This window comes from Dermochelys coriacea, chromosome 1 (assembly GCF_009764565.3).
Source record: "Dermochelys coriacea isolate rDerCor1 chromosome 1, rDerCor1.pri.v4, whole genome shotgun sequence".
Taxonomy (NCBI): domain Eukaryota; kingdom Metazoa; phylum Chordata; order Testudines; family Dermochelyidae; genus Dermochelys; species Dermochelys coriacea.
This window is the reverse complement of record NC_050068.2, coordinates 57,372,712-57,395,694: the sequence shown is the minus strand read 5'-3', so window position 1 is coordinate 57,395,694 and position 22,983 is coordinate 57,372,712. Positions and strand designations below refer to the sequence as shown.

Below are 22,983 nucleotides of genomic sequence, written 5' to 3'. Positions count from 1 at the left end.
CATTCAGAATGTAGAAGAAGCAGTGAGTTCAGTGAAAGATAGGGTTTAGTCACCCAATAGATAGATTAAGAAACAATGTGAATGAACACTAGCAGAGTGCTGGGACCACTGAATTGGTGAGGTAAGAAGAATCACAAAGAGGGCTTTTCAAGGCAGGGCCAGCCCTTGACCAAATGGAGCCCCAGGGGAGGAGCATCTTTGGTGCCCCCCCTTCTCCATTTGTTAAACTTCTGAATATCTTATTTTTTTTATTGCATTTGTAGCCGATTTTACGACTTTGATGAATGATTTATCCCTTTCATGTAAGATGATAAATATGCATGCTAGGATCCGTAAATCTGTATTCATTCATGATAACAACAAAAATGGCACCCCAGGCGGTTGCCTGCCCCTAAATCTGGCCCTGTGCAAGGCTCTTTATTAGATCCAAAGTTTGCTGGGAGAATTTATGGTGACCTTTTTAAGAGAGTGTAACTTAAGTTTAGCAAAATGTGATGGATTTGGTTAGAATTGATGAATATGGTAATCTGCAATCTAGAGACAAGGCAGGTGAGGTAATATCTTTTATTGGACCAACTTCTGTTGGTGGCTATTAGAGAGACAAGCTTTTCAGCTACTCGGAGCTCTTCCCCAGGGCTCAGGGAGGAAGAGCTCCAAGTAGCTCAAAAGCTTGTTTCTCTAATAGCCACCAACAGAAGTTGGTCCAATAAGAGATATTACCTCACCCACCTCTTTTTTTCTCTAATATCCTGGGATTGACCCAGCTACAAGAACACTGCATACAATCTGACATCTAATTAATCCACCTAGAAACCCATGATGAGACAATGAGGTTTACATCATATTTGACACTTAAAATGTTTACTGAAAGTGAAGGCTTCTTACAGGAGCTACATTTGGTGCTTTGCAAGTTATGATCTAATGGAGTTTGTAATGCTACATATTTTACCAAAAGACTGAAAATAAATTTAATTGGGCATTAAAGTTCTTTTCCATTAATCTTTGTTAATCTTTTCTGCCTATATGGCTAGAAAAATGTCACTGAAAACACAAGTGATTAAGAAGCACTTGCTATTTTCACAATAACTTCAACAGTTAACATAGAGACCTATTAAACTATAGGTATGGCATTTTTAGTTTAAATTTTTACAGTAAACACAATGTGCCTGTTCGTTAGAAGTGTTTTTTGTTTAGTTTTGTTTTGTTTTTTCTTGACAGATTTATAAGGGGCCTGACTGGTCATTCCGGCATTCAGGCCTCCAGCTGAACTGTGAATATCGTTTTCGTGTGTGTGCCATTCGACAGTGCCAAGAAACAGGAGGTCATCAGGACCTGATAGGTCCCTACAGTACCACAGTACTATTCATCTCTCAGAGAACTGAACCACCAACCAGCACCAACAAAGACACTGTGGAAATCTCAAGGACACAACAGACACTAAGTGACGAACAGTGTGCTGCTGTCATCCTTCTGCTCTTTGCTATCTTTTCCATTCTGATTGCCTTTATCATTCAGTACTTTGTAATAAAGTGAGAAAAACAATTTTCTTCTAGAATGCTGCCCATTACATTTTAAATTCTCTTATTTTAAAAATATTTCTGTTCTCTTGCTTTTAGAGAAACAGGCATTTAGCATCAGCATTGGGACTGTAGCACATCTTTTCAGCCACTTAAAATGCTTATTAAGTAGATGTTGGCACAGATTATAGAATGCAAGCCACAGAAATATTTCCTTTAACATGCCTTTTTGCAGTACAAACTTTATATAAGGCAAGCAATGTATCCTTATAAGGTTCTGACCAATAAGCAGGAGTTTAATAATGGTAACTTGGTCCACATTTTTAAGGATTAGTACCATAAGAGAGGGAGGAAATGAGTAAAATGCATTTAAAAGTTACACTAACAAACTTGTGCTGTATAAAATGTTAGTCTGATGCTGTGAAAGCAATCTAGCGCTGTATTTCTACCTCCGCATTTCTCTTAATTATTTGGGAAGCAGGATTATGATGAAAAATAGAAGGAGCTCTTCTCAGGCAGTAAACTGGATGGAAGTGAATGCATGAAAGAAGATTCTTATCTGATAAATGTAGAGTTTTCCACTGCAAATGTACATTTTGTAAGACTAAAAAGATATGGCACAAGTGGTTTATCTTGGCCCCGATATGATTACTCATAAAAATGCCTCTTTAGCTTCCTACAAACATGGAAAAGAGGGAGCTTTTTTGATCTAACACTAAAGAAATAAGTTAAAAATCATTTTTGAAATAAGACCTTTATTTGATTGGGTGCTGTTTATATAGATATATGTGCCCTCTATTGATAATGTGTATAAATTTTCTCGGATAACCATAATTTTTGCTGTTACCCCTACATTCACTTGCCATGACCACGGGAATGAAGCACTGCCTTTTTTCTTTGGGGCACCAAATCAGGGGAAGGGGGGAGTGTGTAATAATTTGCACCAGAAAACTTCAACCTTCTTTTTCCCGAGAACCTAACGTTTAATGTAATGTCTTTTTGGATACTGTACCAAATTGTTGATTGCATGTAGTTAATGTTGCATTAGAGCACTTTGCAATTGCATAATTCATCAATGTTTTGTGAGCTTGCATTTGTGAGTTCTTGAATGACCAGACTTAACTTTATCAAGTAGCCCGGTGAACATCTTGCCAGATGTCAATGACTGCCAATTACATAAAGCTTGTAGTGAAACTATCTTAAAAAAAAATTCTCCTCTCATCACACTTACATTATCTCTTATCCATTTTGTCATTAGTTTTAATTTATTTCAGTTACAAGATAGTGGATCACTAATGACTTCTACTTGTGTTGGATTTAGCATTTTTAATGGTATTAAGCACTTCTGTCAGTCTTAAAATAATAATAAAAAGAACCTCTGTCTTGTGTTTTGAAGATCTCTGAAGAATTTCTCTTATATTAGAACGGGCATGTATTGTAATTGTTTCTACGTCCAATGATCTGTGCTGTAGAATAATGTTGTTGAGTTTTGTTTTAAAAAAGAAATGGATAAGAACTTGGCCCTCAAGTGGTAAGAATGATCTGTCTTTAAAATGTACTGTATGTTTACATTTTATTTTAAATTTGTCACTTTTATGTAAAGGCTGATATCTTCCCACAAAATACAGTGACAGCAGATGTTTTCTAGAACCTTCTTAAAAGTGCCATGTTCGGCAGTACAAATGAGATTGAGTGTATTAGCCCAGAGATTTCTATACGGTTGAATGTCTAAAATGGTAAGATTTGTCACTACAGTTAAACTGCAGTGGCTTATGTTTTTCATAGTAAAAATTCAAATGAACTCCTATTTTTGATAGTAAATGTCATTTAATAGTGTATTTGCCATTTGAACCTCAGTGCAGATTACTGCAGTGAAGACGGTTTTTAATGTAATCTTAATTTTACCTCATATACTGTACATTCCAAAAAAACACTAAACTTTTTAAAACGTTATAGATACAGTACCAAACATATCACTTTAAACTTGTATAATGTTGGACTTCATACAGATGAAAAATGTATAATCTCATAGAAATAGACACCAACTATGTAGCAAAAATATCTTTACAATGTGTGGAAAATAAAAGTATCATTCTTTTTCCATGTTTGTTAATTGATCTTTGGATATAACTGAACTTTTCCTGGACTTCTCCACTTTTCTGGCAGACTGACATAGTTGTTAATAAGACAACAATTCATGTAAAATAGTATTCTTCTCCTTTTGCAAGGTTTTAAGCATTCTGTCCATTTTATGACAAAATGAGTGTGACCAGACACTGTCTCCAACATCAGTTTGATAGGGAGATTAGGAAAATTCCTCATTGCTATACTAAGTGTCTTTCTTAAAACTTCGCTTTGCTCTCCTGTAAATTATTTTTCCTTATTGCTTTCATAACCATATTGTTTTGTTAGTGAAGAAAGGAATGGGTATTAAATGTAAATGCTGATTAAAAAGTCAGTTTCATTGTACTTGTGGCACCTTAGAGACTAATAAATTTATTTGAGCATAAGCTTTCGTGAGCTACAGCTCACTTCAATCACTTTCATTGTAGAAAGTAGATCCCAATATTCTATAGTTCCTAAATGCTGCATATAACCTACTTTATGCAGTACAAGAAGTTAGTGCAAGAAGACTAAGAAGCAGTAATTTAAAATAGCAGTTACAGTACAAAAAGCTAATTCTTGCCCAGAAGAAAATTGTCTATTTTTCCACATGATCCATTCATACAAGTTTTTAAATCTATTTTTGTCATACGTACCTGCAGCCCCTGTTTAGGCAAAACTTCCACGGGGAATTGTGAGTAAGATCAAAGCAGGGACTGCAACTTTTAACCAGGTATTTCAGATTCTAAACTGAAGTTGCGTATACCCGCACAACATTGGCTTGTAAATCGTGCACGTTTTCTACTGGACGAACTACATTTTAAATGTGGCATGGCTGGAAAAATAGATCTGGGTGAAGTAGTCACAACCGCATCAGAAGCTGTATGATGCTCTCAAGCTATAGTTTTGAGTTTCATTACAAATTGGAAGCTGTGGTCATATTCCTTGAAGGGTGAGCTCGGGGGTGAGAACTTTCAGGCACATAAGCACGCAGCTGACGGCGGTGCAGTGGGTGAGAGCATCCACCCTTCAACGGTTTGGCTGAAAGCAGGAGAAAATCAATGGCTCCCAGGTGGTTTGTTCTGAGCTTTGGTGGAAGGTGGTGGTCAATTCATGCCGACTTTAAAAGACCGAACGAAAACCTCTACCTTAAAAGCCCCGCTTCAGTTCGGTTTTTAAAGCCCAGCTCTGACTCGTGCTTTTCCTTTTAAGCCTAGGAGGGCGCTGATCCCTGCCTGGGAGCCTCGACGGAGCGCTTCTAAGCAAAGCCTGCTGGAGCCAGGTGCGCGCTTGGGGCTGCCCCTGGCTTTCCTTGTCACTTACCCAGCAGTGAAAAATGGGCTTCCGATGTGCTGGGGCCAGTCATTAGATTAGGCGCAGGAGCAATATAAGCTGCACGGGGAGAGGAGGGGACAGTGGAGCCCGGCCCGGCTCGGCTCAGCCCGGCCCCTCGCGCGGCAGCTCCACGCTCTGGCCCCGGCCGCGCGGCGCCCGCTGCCCACCATGGGCGGCGGCCGGGGCGCCTCTCTCGCAGCTCCGGGCAGCGCCCCCGAGCCCCGTCCCCGGGCCTAGCCGCAGCCGCCGGCGCCATGGGGGGCGGCGGCGAGAACAGCAGCGCCCCGAGCGCCGAGGGCGAGGCGTGGGCGGGGTCCCCGTGCGACGAGCGGCTCTGCAGCTCCCTGCCGCTGCCCGCGCTCATCCCGGTCACCGCCCTGTGCCTCGGGCTCTTCCTGGTGGGGGTGGCGGGGAACGTGCTGACCCTGCTGGTCCTGCGGCGCTGCCGGGAGCTGAAGAGCACCACCAACCTGTACCTGGGCAGCATGGCCGCCTCCGACCTGCTCATCCTGCTGGGGCTGCCCTTCGACCTCTACCGCCTCTGGCGCTCCCGGCCCTGGATCTTCGGCCCGCTGCTCTGCCGCCTCTCCCACTACCTGGGCGAGGCCTGCACCTACTGCACCATCCTGCACATCACGGCGCTCACCGTGGAGCGCTACCTGGCCATCTGCTTCCCGCTCAAGGCCAAGGTGGTGATCACCACGCGCCGGGTCAAGGCGGTGATCGGGGCCCTGTGGGCCTTCGCCCTGCTCTCGGCCGGGCCCTTCTTCTTCCTGGTGGGCGTGGAGCAGCGGGACAACCAGACCGACTTCAGCCGCGAGTGCCGGCTCACGCCGCTGGCCACCGAGTCCGGCCTGCTGGGCGTCATGCTGTGGGTCACCACCAGCTACTTCATCCTGCCCGTCCTCTGCCTCAACGTGCTCTACGGCCTCATCGGCAGGGCGCTGTGGAGGAGCAAAGTCCGGCCCCAGGGCCCCAACGCGGCCCTCAGGGAGAAGGGGCACAGACAGACCATCAGGATCCTGGGTGAGTCCCAGGGAATCGGCCCCTTCCCTCACTCCCTACCCAGGTACCACCCAGCTCCCCCCAGGCTGGGCTCCATCAGCCATGTACAGACCAAGGCAACCTGGCTCCCTCCCCCCCGGCCCACCTCTGCGGGGTGGCTCCAGGGTGAGCTGCCGGGTGAAAAGGCCTGAGAACTTCCCAGGGCACGATTTGGCCAGGGTCTGCACCCCACCGATTTCAGCAGGGACGTGTGTGAGAGCAGGGACATCAGAGGTGGAAAAGTCCCTTAGGTCAAACTGCTCAGTGGGGCCTGGGGACCTCTGACCGCAGCAAGCCACCACTGGTCCCTATAGGTGGACTCGGCCAATTTCTAGCTGTAGGTGAGGTTCATGCTCTCTCCAAACCTTTGCCCAGTTTAAAATTAATAAGGAGGCTTCTGCCTCTTCCCAGGATATTTTTTCCCCTTGCCTAATAGGTTTCCCTGTTAGCAGCTTTTCTGGTGTACTTGCTAAATCTTGCTTTCATACACTTGCGTGCACCATAGTCATCAGTACCTCCCAAATGCACTTGGTTATAATATTTTATTTTAAGTAATATGTGGGATATCTACTACCTAAAATACTTCCTAACAGCTAACTAACTTCACTAACTTTATCTGTGTAGCACAACCGAAATTCAGCCATCTCAGAGGTGGATAACCGGGCTGGAAGCAAGGGAATGGAGAATTTGGGGTCAGGTACATGTTTACGAAAAGGGCTAACAAATCATTATGGGTCTATGCGGCAAAGAAGACTTGTGATGAAACCCTGGCTCCATTGAAGTCAATGGTGATACTCCCATTGACGTCAATGGCACTGATTTTCATCCCTTTACTTTTAAGGCTTCATCTGACACGCCTATTTTGTATCGGACAGCTACAGGAGAAATGCAAAGGGTTGAACAGACCCTGCCGGTATTTGAACATGTGGCTCCCAGCCGTCTATGTATTTAGAAAATATTGATTAGACCACAAAGCCATGCTTGCAGAAATGCATAACATTTATCTGCAAGCAGAGGAGATACTAAAATACTCTGTAAAAAGAAAAGGAGTACCTGTGGCACCTTAGAGACTAACAAATTTATTTGAGCATAAGCTTTCGTGAGCTACAGCTCACTTCATTGGATGCATCCGATGAAGTGAGCTATCGCCAGTGGTGAAAGTAAAATGCAGATCTTACCGGTATGGGGCTGCTCTGTCCCTCCCGGAAGGGGCATGGCCTTGGGCAGAAGGGGCGGGGCAAGTGGGTCAGCATCCCACAGCCAGTCCATCTGCACTCCCTGGCCCACGCCACCCGGAGCTCCAGTGGCAATTTAAAGGGCCCGGGGCTCTGGAAGCTGCTGCCACAGTAGCGGCAGCGGCCGCCGGTGCCCCGGGCCCTTTTAAATCGCAGTCCCGGGGCAGCTATTTCTTTCCCCTCCCGCCCCGGTCGGCGGCCGGGGTGGGGAGGGAGCAAAAGGGGCAGCGATATTAAAGCCACAGCAGCTCATTAATGTCAGCTGTACTGGCCAGTACTGACAGCAACCTTTTACCGGTACACCGTACCGGCCGGTACCCCCTTGCTTTCACCCCGGCTGAAGCTCATGAAACTTATGCTCAAATAAATTTGTTAGTCTCTAAGGTGCCACAAGTCCTCCTGTTCTTTTTGCTGATACAGACTAACATGGCTGCTACTCTGAAACCTGTCATTAAAATACTCTGTGATAACTGTGATATAAGTGCTTAGAGAAAAATGTATACAATAGATTTTAGAACTTTTGTTGTTTTTCAACAATTCAATTATTTACATGCATTGACACAGTTAGTTTTAGGTTCTTAACACTTATAGAGTTGAATTAACATTGCCAGCATTAATTTTTGTAATATATTGGCTAATTTTAATCAACAACTGGAATCTTTTAAGCATCATTTATACATTCTGGCCCGATGTTTCAGAAGGTTTTTCGGCCTCTGTTGCCATATGTAAAGCTCTTTTAACAAGAGAGAAACTGACTACATACAGAGCACTATCAGTTGCACAAAGCAAAGAAACTAAAACCATTGGAGAAAAATACGTTTGCAAACTTCTTTCAGATGTAGTAACCTTAGATACTTCTTTCAACTAGAGTATGACCAAGTTTTCTGACAGAAATGTGAATTTCAAGATGACCCTTTTGACCTATGGGTCAAACTGATCCTTGGTTATTCCTTTGAAGCTAGTGGAATTACACAAGGGATGAATTTGGACCATTAATTTTTTTCTATAATTGACTGTCCCTATGTTATCTTTTGAAAAGTCACAAGTAATACAAAGGAATTGTATGTGTTTCGTGAACTTGTAAATAGAAATAGTTAAAAATAATGCACACGGTAGATTATAGTAAGAGCCCGGTAGAGAGAACACATTAACTGTGCAGCGTGTTAGAACAGGCATAACGGCCCTTTTCAACGTATCCATGTTTAAAAATAAATCGATGACAAGAATACATTTGCTGTGCACTTTTACAAAAACACTCCTCATTCTGGTTTTCCTCTTAATTTTCATATTACATAAATGAAGTTGAAAATGTTACATAAATTCATTTTTACTGTGTTTGCTATTATAGGGAAGATACAATAGTTTACAATTTTATATTCACTAAAATATGTACTTTTTCCCGTTTTAAATAATCTCTAGGAATTTTGCTGGAGAGATTCCCAATTACCTTATTTTGTTCTGAAAAGTAGTTAATGGATGTGATGCTGTCCCCATTTTCTTACACCAATATAACTTCATTACTTCACTGGTGTTACTCCTGATCTACACTAGTGTAAGAAGAGGAAGTTATGAGAACAGAATCAGATTTACAATATATTATATGTTTTGGTACCTAGACATTCAGAATGTTAGTGGTTTAATGAGTCTGAATCCTGACCATTAACTATTTTATATGTGTTGTTTTGTCTTACAGCTGTAGTGGTTCTGGCATTTATAATTTGCTGGTTGCCATTCCATGTGGGCAGGATCATATTTATAAACACTCAGGATACCAGCATGATGCTTTTCTCCCAGTACTTTAATATATTCGCTTTGCAGCTTTTCTATCTGAGCGCATCTATCAACCCAATCCTCTACAATCTCATTTCAAAGAAATACAGGGCAGCCGTCTACAAACTACTGCTCCCACGCAGATCTGGAAAAAGGGCTTTCAGTGCTACCCGAGATACTGGTGGCTACACTGAGACCAGCGCTAGCATAAAAAAAGAGTACATAACCCCCTTCTGAGACTGCTTCACAGATGGACTTTTAGAGAGATAATCTATAATGGAAGGGCAGTTAATTCTAGCATTATAGTCATAAAAGACTAGATTTTTGTTTTGCTATTTGTGGAGTTTTATAATTCTTTGTATTTTTTCTTAATATTTGTATTGAATAGGCAACTTAGAATCGTGAGACTGGCATACAACTAGTGAAAGGCAACAAAATAGCAAAGGGCGAGGTGACGTCAATTACCCAGAAACCCCATTGTTAACTTATTACATGTCAATCTGTAAAAATTGCTATGTACAATTTTTAGGTCTGTCTGTGAGAGACAGTGCCAAATATTGAGGTTGTTCTGTTTGGGTTTGATAGCCACGGAACCTCCAAGAGCACCTTTGCCCTTTTGAAATTGATTTCTCATTAACAAGATCTTACAAACTATAAGGCCCCACTGCAAGGAGCTCCGTGCAGGGGTCCATCCATGTGAGTGTCCTGCAAGATTGGAGTTTAAGATTTTAGGGTCTAATTGTGCAAACATGAGTAACTTTACTCACATGAATAGCGTCACCAAACTCCCCCAAGTAAAGTTGCTCAAGTGCATGCTTTTTTCCAGGATCAGTTCCTTAGGTATGACCTGTACAATTTAAGGGGTCTCTAATTTATATAATATGGACCAATCCTCTGTAATAATTTTAATAGTAGTGTTGTTCCTTATTAAATATATGCAATAATTAGCTCACATTAGGTTAACTTTCTAGTTGTAACTGAGACCACAAATTTTAAACCCAGATTATAAAACTAGACGATTTAGTGAGGAATGTGGTAGTGTCAGGCAGAGCTATAGGAAGACAAGGTATTGTTATCTGTGGATAGTCAAAGCATATTGCTTATACATGAAGAGCCAAATTCTTCTTTCAGCTACATTGATGTAAATCTGGAACAACTCCACTGAAACCAATGGAGTTAAACTGCATTCACATCAGCGTAATTGATCATATGGCTATACTTTAATTTTAGTTGTGTTTTAACACATTAGTTAACCCGTGTTAACTATTGTGGTTCTGTATCCTTAGTGTAGTAACACGTGTCCTGTCTATACTAATGTTTACAATGGTATGAGTGGACATGTTAAAACATGACTAAAAATTCCAGCATAGACTCCCTGAGCGTTTGACCCAAACCCCTCCCAGGCGTTAAAATTCTCAGACAAAACCCTTAGTTTAACGAAAGGGAGCACTGGCTGGCTAGAATAAAGGCCATGGGGCAGAGGAGCCAGTTAGCTCATGGCATGCCATTCACATACAGCCTTTGCTTTGCAGCAACTTCTCACCACTGCAAGGCTGGGTTTTTTTCCGTTTCAAAATGTTAAATTAACAAAAGAACAAAGAATATTTGCTAGTTTGTGGGTTTGGTAGAAGACGTCATTTTCTCCTGTGAACTTTGTAAATAAATAGATGTATTTAAAACAAAGCCTTGTGACATTGATTTGTGAGCTTCACTAGTCTGATACTAATTTGTCTAATCTAGATCAGATAATCCCACATTGTGGTCTGCTGAGAGCTGGCAGGTTACATGGTGCTAGCACCTCCTCTTCATTTCCACTTGCTAAATGTTATTGAAAGACCTGCTAAAAGCACTTTAAATACTTCCTCCATGTTACTTTTCATTGTGAGCAATTCCTGTAGCTTCCATTGGGATCTTATGGGATCATAGGTAGGAGGGGGAGTGGCCCCCCTGAATACAAACAAAAGGGGAGGTGCCCCATGTGATTGTGAATAGAATGGAAAACCATCTACCAGACACACCCTATATAAAATGTGCTCCTTACTTTGAAGAAGTGTCAGCAGCTCTGTTCTGTCTGATCTGTAGCATTTGTGGCACACCAGCCACTGTAATGTCAGTATAACCCTTTAATATTGGAACCCTGCATTCCTGATCCATATCAGCTTCTGGCAAGGTATTTAGAAGTTGCCTTGTTTCTTACTCGTGGTACACTTGGAGCTGGATATTATGATTGGGAGATAATACATTGCTGCTGATCAGCGCAAAATGCCAGAAGCAAACTGGTTTCTGGTTACCGTGATGGCATGAAATCTACCCTGTTTGGTAGGAAGATCATTTGTGTCCGCATTGTAAATATCCCTTTCCCAAGCATCGCAGAATACAGTAACTCCTCACTTAAAGTCGTCCCGGTTAACGTTGTTTCATAGTTACGTTGTGATCAATTAGGGAACATGCTCGTTTGAAGTTGCGCAATGCTCCCTTATAACGTCGTTTGGCAGCTGCTCTCTTCGTCCACTGCTTGCAGGAAGAGCAGCCCGGTGGAGCCAGCTGGTGGGGGCTTGGAACCAGGATGGACCGACAGCCCCCCTATCAACACCCCCCTTCCCTAAGTTCCCTGTGCAGCAGCCACCCAGCAGGCTATCAATTGCTGGGCAGTTCAGCTGTCCCTCCCCACACTGCCATGTGCTGCTCCTACCCTCTGCCTTGGAGCTGCACCCTGAGCCTCCTGCTTGCTGAGGGGTGGGGGGGAGAAAAGGGGGGCTAATGTCAGGGTGTCCCTCTCCCCCCTGCTCCTGCACCCCACTTACCCCATCTCCATAGAGCAGGGGGGACACACGATAGGGCTCAGGACTGAGGGAGCTTCCTAGCAGCAGCTGTGGTCTCAGCTTGCTGATTAACTTAACAAGGCAGTGTACTTAAGAGTGGGGCAGCGTACTTAAAGTAAATGGAAAAGTAAAGGAAATGCGCATCTCTCTCACACACACACATGCACGCACACACACGGTGTGTGTCTCTGTCTCTGTCTGCCATGCTGTCTCTCCTCCCTCAATTCTTGCTGCCTTGTAGCGTGTGAGGCTACATTAAGAACGAGTTAACCCCTTGAGGGCACAGCCAATTGCTAGTTCATCATTTAGCAGTAAGGCATTCCCTGGGAAATATCCCACCCTCTGACTTCACCACCTCAACCAAGCTTCACAGTCATCATTGCTGTGTACAGTATTAAATTGTTTGTTTAAAACTTATACTCTGTGTGTGTGTGTGTGTGTGTGTGTGTGTGTGTGTGTGTGTGTATATATATATAGTAGTTTGTCTGGCCAAAAAAAAATTTCCCTGGAACCTAACCCCCCCATTTACATTAATTCATTTGGGGAAATTGGATTTGCTTAACATCGTTTCACTTAAAGTCGCATTTTTCAGGAACATAACTACAACATTAAGTGAGGAGTTACTATAAATATATTCAGAAAACCACAACTGCAAGCTTGTGATGCGCTTTTCTTGAAAACAAATACATATGCACATAAACTAAGCAGAGCTTAAAGTGGTTGTGCAGAAATGCTGGATCTGACATTGCATTGCCTTGGCAGACAAATAGTACAATGTTAAAGACTGGGATGGAGAATAATATTAGAAATATTTTAATGCTGAGCTATAAATCACTGCTTCATCCTCACCATTGTCAGCTCTGGCCATCCCACCATAAAAACAAGATAGAGCAGAAATAGATTTCAACTACATTCCAAGATGGGGAACGAACCTAATCAGCAGCATGGAAAGTCTTCCATATGAAACGATTGGGATTGTTTAAAGAGGAGACAGATAAGGAGGGTACATAGCAGGGGGTGCACAAATGATGAATGGTATGTCAGGGCACTCCGATTTACCCTCGTGAAATACAGGAATAAGGGGACATTTGATTAAAAACTGAAAGGCAGCAAATCAAAAACGTGACAGAGGGAAACTATTTTGCACAACTTATGATTAGTCTCTGAAACTCATTGTCACAAGAGATCGGTGGGGTGATTTGCTTAGCTAGAGTTATAAACTGGCTATTTCTCTGACTAACAAAGCAGCCCACAGTCACATACCTTTTTTTTTTTCGGTTGATTGGGTGGTTTTTTAAAGCACCTAACATTTGAAAAGGCTAAAAACGCTTCATGCTCCTAGGTATAAACCAATGTAATCAAGGGGACTGGGAAGAAACTCCCGCACTGGGAGTAAGTTATTCCAAAATTGTCCACTTTGGTGTTTCTCACCTTATTCAGGCATAGGGCAGAGGCCTCTGCCAGAGACAGAAAGTGGACTTGGGGCCTGCTCCCACTACCATTGAAGTCAATGGCAAAACTCCCATTGGCTTCAATGATGCAGGATTGAGCCCTAGATGAACCACTGCTCTTACCTAATATGGCAGTTCCCATGTTCCTTTTAGATTTCAACAAAATATTTAGGCCTTAGGCATTTCTTTAAATAAATGTATTTTGTGCCTCTCCCCCAACAGACCTGCCTGAGGTATGGCTTGGCAGGTTATTGTGGCCCCGTGCAACCTGATCTGCACATTCTGCAAAACACAGTGGCTTTGGCCACCGATGTTTACTGATTACTCACCAGTTTAGATATGTACCGGTAAGGTGAATAATGGGGAAAGTATCAGGGTTTGAGCCAAAGGCCACTGAAGGTAGCCAAAAGACAGGTGGTTTTGGGTAAGGCCCATATTCTCACAGCAAAAGGCTGGTTAGTCAATGGTACAGAAGGGTGAACAGTTACCCTCCAAAATTCCATGCAGCCCTTCTTTTTTTCCGGAGCAAGGTAACATCTGTGAGCTCACTGTGGCAGTTGGGTCCAGAGAGCTGTTTGGTTTTTGCATTATTTATATTATGGTCGTATCGATGCCCCAGCTGACATCCAGGGCCCCATTGTGCTAGGTACATAGTAAGAGACAGATAGGCTTACAGGCTAAGTACAGATAAACAGTGCACAGTCGACCTCTGGAAATCTTTGCCAGAGGATGTTGTGAAGGCCAAGATTATAACAGGGTTCAAAAAAAAGCTAGATAAATTCATGGAGGGTAGGTCCACCAATGGCTCTTAGCCAGAATGGGCAGGGATGGTGTCCTGAGCCTCTGTTTGCCAGAAGCTGGGAATGGGCAACAGAGGATGGATCTCCTGGTGATTACCTGTTCTATTCATTCCATCTGGGGCACCTGGCATTAGCCACTGTTAGAAGACAGGATGTCTAGGTGGACCATTGGTCTGACCCAGTATGGCCATTCTTATGACAAAAGAAGAACTATGGGCCCCATTTTACAGCTGCTCTTACACAGTGGTTTTCATCAGTAGATCTCAGCATGCTTCAGCAGCAGTGAATATCATTCAACCCATTTTACAGATGGGGAACTGAGGTACTGATAGGTGACGTGATGTGCCCAAGATTACACAGGATATCTATGGCAGAGAGAGGAACTGAGCCCAAATCTGTGTGCCCATGCAGTGCCATATCCACAAAGCCATCTTTCTTTCAGGCTGGGAAGCAACTGTGTCTTTCTCTAGCCCTTATGGAATTCCCACTTGGTTTTGTTTTTGTTATAATACAATAAACCCAAATCCTGCTTGCCTTCTTCATGTGAGTAGCCCTTTGGAAGTCATATGAGAAAGGAAAGTGGGATTTGCTCCTAAGGCATTTTCTATGAGGATTGGAACTTTTAAAATATCCTTTCAGAATATTACAATTCTGATAACTCTAGTAAATGTGAAAATCCAGGCTGAGCAGCATTTAATGGATTGTTATGATCAGAAAAAAACAGTGTTTGTAATGGACTGTAAAGGAGTTCATTGGAGAAGTGATTAGATTGGCTGGCTGGCTAACCCGTACTTTCTATGGAGACCTATGAATGTTCCATTATTTCTCTACCAATCTCTATGGGGACACAGCTATGAGCAAAAGAATTATGCTGAAAAGTAAATTAGCCCAGATATGTTCACTCATTTGATAGCAAAAATTCTCCCCCAGAGTTGTATCGTCTAGTATGCTGGAAGGGATTTACATCTTTTTTAAAAGCCTTCACTAATGTAAGCTCTGGTGATACTTGTCCCCTCCTCCTGGAGCCCAGTCCTGGCTGACATTCGCCATCTGCTTTTTCTGGATATTGTACGCATGTCTCAGGGCAGCAGGCGATTGTGTCTTTGTTGTAGTGGAGCCAAGCAAGAGGAACTCATTCTCCTTTGACATCTATCTCAGCCAATCCCTGTTCACTTATCAAAGGCATCTTCAAACCATTTTCTGAAGGTATTTTGGCGCTGCCGGCAACCCCTCATTGATAGATGTTTTATATGCTGTTTTTCTGCAGTTGGGAAAAGACACTTTTGAAACTAAGTTCCCAGCTCAGGACAATACTTGAACCATGTGTTTAACTTGAAGTTGAAGTGCAGTCCTGAATAGGGGCCTAAATTATTATAATTCTATCTAGTCATAGCAGATAGAATCTCTTCATAGCTACCAATCCTAGGCACTTATATGGCCCCTGCCATAGGTGGCTGGCCGAAGTAAATGAAGTAGCTCCAGAGCCCCAGTGCCAAAGCAGGTGCTCCCATTTGGCCAATTAAGAGCGCGGGGCAGCATCTTTGGGCTATAAAGAATCAGGGAGGCCCAGTGAGCTAAAGTAGGCTGTTTCAGTTTGGAAGGGTAGGTATGAGCTGCTGGAGACTTGGGGATTGTGGTAGGGCCAAGAAGGAAGCTGAAGGTAGAGGAGCACTAAGAGAGGTTTGCTGATATCCCTGAGCCAGGGTCAGAGGGCTGAAGGTAAGAGAAAAGCAGTGGAGGGAGCTGCCTGCTGACTCTAAGCTGGAGAGCCTTCAGCCCTTGGCTTTGGAAATGGGGTAGTAGGGCTATTTACCTGCTGACATCTTTAGGGCTGGAGAGCTAGACCAAGAGGAGCTGAGGATGGGGCATGAGGGAGACTTCCTTGGCAAGGATGTACCTAGTAGAGAGATTATAGGATGATTGTCTGGAGGGGCTAGTGTGGCTGTCCTGGTACAGGGAGAAGAGAGGGCTAATGGGGAACATGTGTGTGGTCAAAGGTGATGGTGTGTGGTATGTGGATACTGAGGGATGAGAGGACTACTTGTACTGGGGTGACAACTGGCCTATGTGTTTGGATTTGTATTATGGATCATTGGCACACTGTTTGGGTAATAAACTGCCCCCAAGAAAGACTGAAGTGAAGTTTTTTGGGTCACCTGAAGGGGGAAACTGAGGCAATATGTCTCTTGTGCCAGGGCCTGCTGCAGGATGGCACTTCAGGCAGGACCAGCCCCCATTCCTGTAATACCTGAGCAGCTCTCACTCTTTAATGTAGTTACCCTCACAACAACAGTGTGAGGTCAGAAAGTGTTCTTATCTCTAATCTTACAGAAGGGGAATGAGGCCCAGAGGCACAAATGACTTCCCCTAAGTAGCCCACAAAGTCTTTAGCAGATCAGGGAATTTTTAATAGTCTGACCACTAGACTAGAGCATTCTGGAGGAAGATTTACAGTTCTGAGATCAGTTGCCGGGGGGAGGAGGGGCGGTTAGAGAGTAGGTTGTGCTGGTGGGTGAGTGGCACAAAATGTGAAAGAGTCAAATGCAGTAAAAATCTCATGAATCAAACTATACCATAGAATCTCTATGGCTAGAAATTCCATGCTTGAATAATAAGAATATAGCAGTAGGAATATACTACCAACAACCTGACCAGGATGGTGATTGTGAAATGCTCTTGGAGATTATTATTGCATTTTCCATTTTTATAGGATCTCTAATGGGGGATTTCAACTATCCCCATATTGACTAGGTACTCGTCTCCTCAGGACAGGATTCAAAGAATGTTTCTAGACACAATTAATGACTGCTTCTTGGAGCATAGTCCCAGAACCGCCCAAGGGGAGAGGCAATTCTTGACTCAGTCTTAAGTGGAGCACAGATTCTGGTCCAAGAGGTGACTATAGCTGAACTGCTTGGTAACAGTGACCATAATGTAATAGAATTTAACATCTTTGGGGTGTGGGAAGACCCCAAACATGCCCATCACATTTAACTTAAGGAAAGAGAATCTCACAAAAATAAGGAAGCTAGTTAATGGAAATTAAAAGGTGCAGTCACACAAGTGAAATGCCTGCAAGCTGCATGGAAACTTTTAAAAAGACCATAATACAGGCTCAAACTCATCACCCAAATTAAAACACATAAGAGGACCAAAAAATGCCACTGTGGCTAAATAAGAAAGTAAAAGAAGCAGAGACAAAAAGACACACTTTAAAAATTGGAAGTCCAATCCTACTGAGGATAATAAAAAGGAGCATAAACTCTGGCAAGTGCAAAAGTGTAATTAGACAGGCTAAAAAATAATTTGAAGAGCAACTAGCCAAAGACTAACAGAAAATAGTTTTAAGTACATCAGAAGCAGGAAGTCTGCCAAACAATCAGTGGGGCCACTGGAGAATTGCTAAAGGAGCACTCAAGGAACATAAGACTATAGCAGAGAAGCTAAATTAGGGTTACTATATGTCTGGGTTTTCCCAGACATTGCCTCTTTTTTTGATCCTCTGCCTTCTGTCTGGGTGGATTTTTTTTTTTCAAATAACAGGCAATGTCTGGAATTTTTGCAGAGCAGTCATTGCAGCTCAGAAAGATCCCCGACTGGTCTGCTTCCTGATTGGTCCATTCCCCTGCAGCCCCAGCTGCCAGACCCTGTCTTCCAGCCCTAAGGAGGGAGATCCCACAGGGAGATGCTGACTGAATGCTGGTGCTGCATCCTGGGCTTGCTCCAGCCTCCCTGCCACCATGACAGGGAGTGACACTACCCCCTCTAATATTCCCCAGGTATCCCTTCCAGTGTTCCCACCCCTCCAACACCAACTGAACTTCCTCTCCAGCTTCCCCCTGTCCCCATCCCCACTGGAAATGTCCTCTTTTGGGGAACCTAAAATATGAGAACCCTAAGCTAAATGAATTCTTCATGGCAGAGGATGTGAGGGAGATTCGAGCCATTCTTTTTAGGTGATAAATCTGAGGAACTGTCCTAAATTGAGATGTCAGTCGAGGAGGTTTTGGAACAAATTGATAAATTAAACAGTAATATGCCACCAGGACCAGATGCAATTCACTCAAGAGTTCTGAAGGAACTCAAATATGAAACTGCAGAACTATTAACTGTGGTATGTATCTATCACTTAAATCAACTTCCATACCAGATGACAGGTAATGTGACACCAATTTTAAATGTCTCCAGAGGTGATTCTGGCAGTTACAGGCTGGTAAGCCTAACCTGAGTATGAGGCAAATTGGTTGAAACTATAGTAAAGAACAGAATTATTAAACACACAGATGAACGCCATTTTTTGGGGAAAAGTCAACATGGTTTTTGTAAAGGGAAATCATGCCTCACCAACCTATTAGAATTCTCTGAGAGGGTCAACCCTAATGTGGACAAGGGTGATCGATTGGATATAGTGTACTTGGACTTTCAGAAAGCCTTTGACAAGGACCCTCACAAAAGGCTCTTAAAGTAAGTAGTCATGGGATAAGAGAGAAGGTCCTCTCATGGACCAGTAGCTGGTTAAAAGACAGGAAACAAAGGGTAGGAATAAACTGTTAGCTCTCAGAATGAGAGTGAAATAGCAGCATCCTCCAGAGATCTGTACTGGGACTAGTGGTGTTCAACGTATTCATAAATTATCTTGGAAAAGGGGGTAAATAGGTAGCAGAACTTGCTGCTGAGTAATTTTATATCAAAATAGTTAAGCACAAATCTGATTACAAAGAATTACAAAAGGAACTCCCAACATGGGAACTAGATGACAAAATGACAGATGAAGTTCATTGTTAAATGCAAAGTAATGCACATTGGAAAACCTAATCCCAACTATACATTCAAAAAGATAAGGTCTAAATTAGCTGTTACCACTCAAAGATCTTGCGGTCATGTTGGATAATTCTCTGAAAACATCTGCCCCATGTGCAACAGCAGTCCAAAAAACTCCAAACAGAATAATATGAAAGGAATAAATACTAAGAAAATATCAAATGCCACTGTATAAACATGGTACACCCACATCTTGAATATTGCGTGCTGTTCTGGTCTCCCCATCTCAAAAAAGGTCTACTAGAATTGGAAAAGGTATAGAAAAGGCAACAAACATTATTTAGGGTATGGAACATCTTCAGTGGAGAGATTAAAAGAGGCTGGGACTGTTCATCTGGGAAAAGGGATTAAGGGGAGATATGATAGAGCACTAGAAGATTATGACTGCTGTGAAGAAAGTGAATAAGGAAGTGTTTACACCATAACACAAGAACTAGGGATCACCCCATGAAACCTGGGCACCAGGGTCAAAACAAACATAAGGAAGTATTTCTGTATACAATACAGTCAACCTGCGGAACTCATTGTCAGGAGATGTTGTCAAGGCCGAAAGTATAACTCTATTCAAAAAAGAGCTAAAGTTCATGGAGGATAGGTCCATCAATGGCTATTAGAGAAGATGGCTGGGGATGCAGACCCATGTTCCAGGTGTCCCTAGCCTCTGACTGGCAAAGGCTGAGAGTGGATGACGGGATGGATCACTGGTGATTGCCTGTTCCATTCATTCGTTCTGGGGCACCTGGCATTGGCCGCTGTCAGAAGACAGGATGCTGGGCTAAGCAGGCCATTGGTCTGACCCAGTATGGCTATTCTTGTGCAGTGGAAAGTATTTTTAAAAATTATAAATTAGTGTAAGAGGAGACTTGTATAAACATAATATCACTTTGTACAAATGTTTGATGTACACGTCTATGGAAATAGTTTGTTTAAATATAAGCAAAAGTCTAATCCTCCAAACTCAAACATGCTACTCACATGAATAAGTGCTTCTCACATAAGGCTGGTTGTTTTTCTTGCTGTTGATATGTCTTATTTCTAAATGGCCATTTCTCAAGTCATTTGCTGTTGGGGCTAAGAAAGTTGAGATGTAGAGGGACATCTATTTCTCCTCCCTCCCCTCCCACCCCCCATTCATGGCTCCTCTTACTAAAAATGGGAGTGCACATTGCCTAGACTAGTTACAAAGGAAATTAGTTAAGATTGAAGAATTTACCTTCCTCTCAAAATAAGGAGTTGTGAAACTAAACTTCTATAAACTGAGTTTAATCTGATGTGTCCACATGAAACATTGCACATATTTAACTAAACTAGTTTAATATTACATCTGTAGGGGGTGTGTGTGTGTTTAAAAAGCCCCTAGAGCATTGCCTTATGTGGAACAAAAGGTGATTGAATGAGGCGGAGAAGTGTGAAAACTACAAAAGAGACTTATCACCAGACAGGAGTAGAGGGGACTGAGATAGAAGTATGATCTACACAATCAAATTAAGATATGAATTAAGAAGTGAATTTAAACCAATATAGATAAACTGGTGCAAAGTCCTGTGTGAACATTTACTGTTAAACCAAAAAATGGCTTATTTTAGATTAACAGGTTTCACTAAAACAAGAAGTCCTCTCAGCCTTTTGCATCAATTTAACTCTGTCAGTCAGTGCGGGGTTGGACCCAGAGTCTGTCACTGTATGACCCAGTGACCTCTTTTTGCCAACTGTCAGAGGGATCAGAGGTATGTAAGAGCTGCAGGGATCCTTGAGTCTAGGATCTACATACTAGTTCGCCAAAGAACGTCATGTAAGGTTGCCAATGAAAGCCTATGCCCAGTGGATAAGGGTCTGGGAGCTGGAGGGGACGCTCAGAGGCCTTGGGTGTTGGAGAAGGCTTCTTGCTAGCCAGCTTGAGAAACAGTGAAGCCCACAGGTATTTCTCTGGCCTTGGGTCCTTAAATAGTTCCATGGAATCTATGCTTTGCTATTCATTTTAGCCTTGAGGTCTCTTCCAGCCCTACATTTTTATGATAAACAGTACATTATAGCAGTGAATGGCTTAGCTCAGTGGCTCTCAACCTTTCCAGACTACTGTACCCTTTCAGGAATCCAATTTGTCTTGTGTACACCAAGTTTCATCTCACTTGAGTGGGGAGTGCTTTGTTGTCTGCCTGCTGGGAGCCAGTTCCCTGACTTTCCCAACCACAGGCAAGGTTCCCTCCACTAAGGGCAGGTTGTAGCAAGGTGCCCCACAACCCTGGGTGCCGCTGGGAAGCATGTCCCTGTGCTAGCTGAGAATAGACACCCAATTGTTGCTGAGAGGCCTGTATTTCAGTCCAGGAGTGCACAGGTCTGAGCTGGGCTGCCTGCTCTTTCATGGCTTTATTCAAAGCCATATTGCAAAGAAATTGCACATATTGTAAATAAAGTAGATTAGGATAATCTATCTAGTTACTATCCATTATTCTCTCTCCAAAAGCAAATAGCCTGTTCTTTCTTGGAGACCAGACTTCCCTGATCACTGACTCATACCTACCATGTGGAAATGAACATAGGCAGTCTCAATAGGCTAGAAAATGGAGGCTTTTGTTTCATATTCCTCTTCTATCAAACCCATGTGCTCAGTGCCTACTGAGGCTGCAATAAGAAAACATGATTTGGTAAATATTAAATTTGATAACTTTATGGCCAGGCATGTGTTTCCAGTTGTGAAATCCTGTATACAAATATTCCCTGTCAACAACATCATGTAGCATAGCCTTAATATACAGCTAGTGATGAGAAAAGCATCTAAAATAAGGTTAACTGTTGCAATGGAGTTAGCACTATTTTTAAAGTCGATGGGCCAGACATTGCCTTTAGCTACACTCCTGTAACTCCTATAAATGGGATTTCCTGGGTCAAACTGAGGGTGGAACTTGGTCCTTGACATCTTCCTTCCCTCATGTCAAGCCTTTCATTAATGGTCTGATCCTGTGTGACCAGTGCAGTCAATGGGAACTGTTGGTGCTGAGCAGCTTGCACCATGGTCCTTGGCTGCCTTAAAACAAACTGGCTAGAGATCTCACAAGAACTGAATATGGCCACCTTAGTGCTCTCTCTAATTGATGGACTGTCATTCTCCCACAGACCTCTGCAAGTCACCATTAGTCTATCCCAAAAGCACTTTAAAGATGTCTTAAAGATGATTCACTTAGCTAAGACAGTGGTTCTCAACCGGGGTACAAGTACCCCTAGAAGTATGTAGAAGTATTCCAGGGGGTACATCAACTCATCTAGATATTTGCCTTGTTTTACAACAGGCTACATAAAAAGCACTAGCGAAGTCAGTACAAACTAAAATTTTATACAGACAATGACTTGTTTATTTTGCGCTATTTACTATACACTGAAATGTAAGTACAATATTCCAGTTGATTTATAAATCTAGGGTAAAAGAGAAAGCAAACTATTTTTCAGTAAGAGTGTGCTGGGACACTTTTTTTGTATTTTTATGTCTGATTTTGTAAGCAAGTAACTTTTAAATGAGGTGAAACTTGGCGTACACAAGACAAATTGGATTCCTGAAAGGGGTACAGTAGTCTGGAAAGGTTGAGAACCACTGAGCTAAGCCATTCACTGCTATAATGTACTGTTTATCATAGAAATGTAGGGCTGGAAGAGACCTCAAGGTTAAAATGAATAGCAAAGCATAGATTCCATGGAACTATTTAAGGACCCAAGGCCAGAGAAATACCCGGACTAATACTATCAGGAGACTAACAAAGAATCTTATGAGGCTGCTGAAAAAGATACAGGTGGGATCAGACACAGAGGCCTAAAAATAAAATAGCAGGAAATGAAGATAAGTGTGTGACAGGCCCGTATTGCTGTTAGTTACACAGTCCAATTAGTCTCCATTGCACTTAACAAACATGTAAAAACCCAAGCTTTTCCTGTGTCGTGGTTATAGCCCTGGGGCCCTGAGTAAATCAGTCTTTGTACCTCAGCTCCCCATCTGTAAAATGGGGATACGCCATGGAGTAAATGGCCCTTCAATGGGAATAAGGGCTTGCCTTGCCCTTGACTCTCTGAATTTCACCTACGCAATTGCTCCAAGG

The 22,983-nt window shown here is 42.7% G+C and overlaps 2 protein-coding genes across 9 annotated transcripts in view; both read left to right on the top strand.

Annotated features, from left to right (window-relative positions):
- Positions 1-3,618, top strand: part of FNDC3A (fibronectin type III domain containing 3A) — a 219,804-nt gene extending 216,186 nt beyond the window's left edge. For all 8 annotated transcript variants that reach the window (XM_038410965.2, XM_038410958.2, XM_043504514.1 and 5 more), the window contains one exon: positions 1,219-3,618. In XM_038410965.2, coding sequence (XP_038266893.1) covers positions 1,219-1,533 — 315 coding nt within the window. In that variant the 3' untranslated portion in view covers positions 1,534-3,618. The remainder of the gene's footprint in view (positions 1-1,218) is intronic.
- A 1,230-nt stretch (positions 3,619-4,848) lies between these two features.
- On the top strand, positions 4,849-10,877 carry MLNR (motilin receptor). Its single transcript, XM_038368908.2, has 2 exons — positions 4,849-5,981; positions 8,928-10,877. Exons 1-2 carry the CDS (start codon positions 5,210-5,212, stop codon positions 9,239-9,241), a joined length of 1,086 nt encoding a protein of 361 aa, XP_038224836.1. The 5' UTR covers positions 4,849-5,209; the 3' UTR covers positions 9,242-10,877.
- Positions 10,878-22,983: the final 12,106 nt, after the last annotated feature.

Excerpts from the sequence above, each read along its gene's own strand:
- MLNR (XM_038368908.2), top strand. The coding sequence starts at position 5,210 with ATGGGGGGCGGCGGCGAGAACAGCAGCGCCCCGAGCGCCGAGGGCGAG. Across the intron at positions 5,982-8,927 it reads ACAGACCATCAGGATCCTGG|CTGTAGTGGTTCTGGCATTT; the intron begins GTGAGTCCCAGG and ends TTTGTCTTACAG.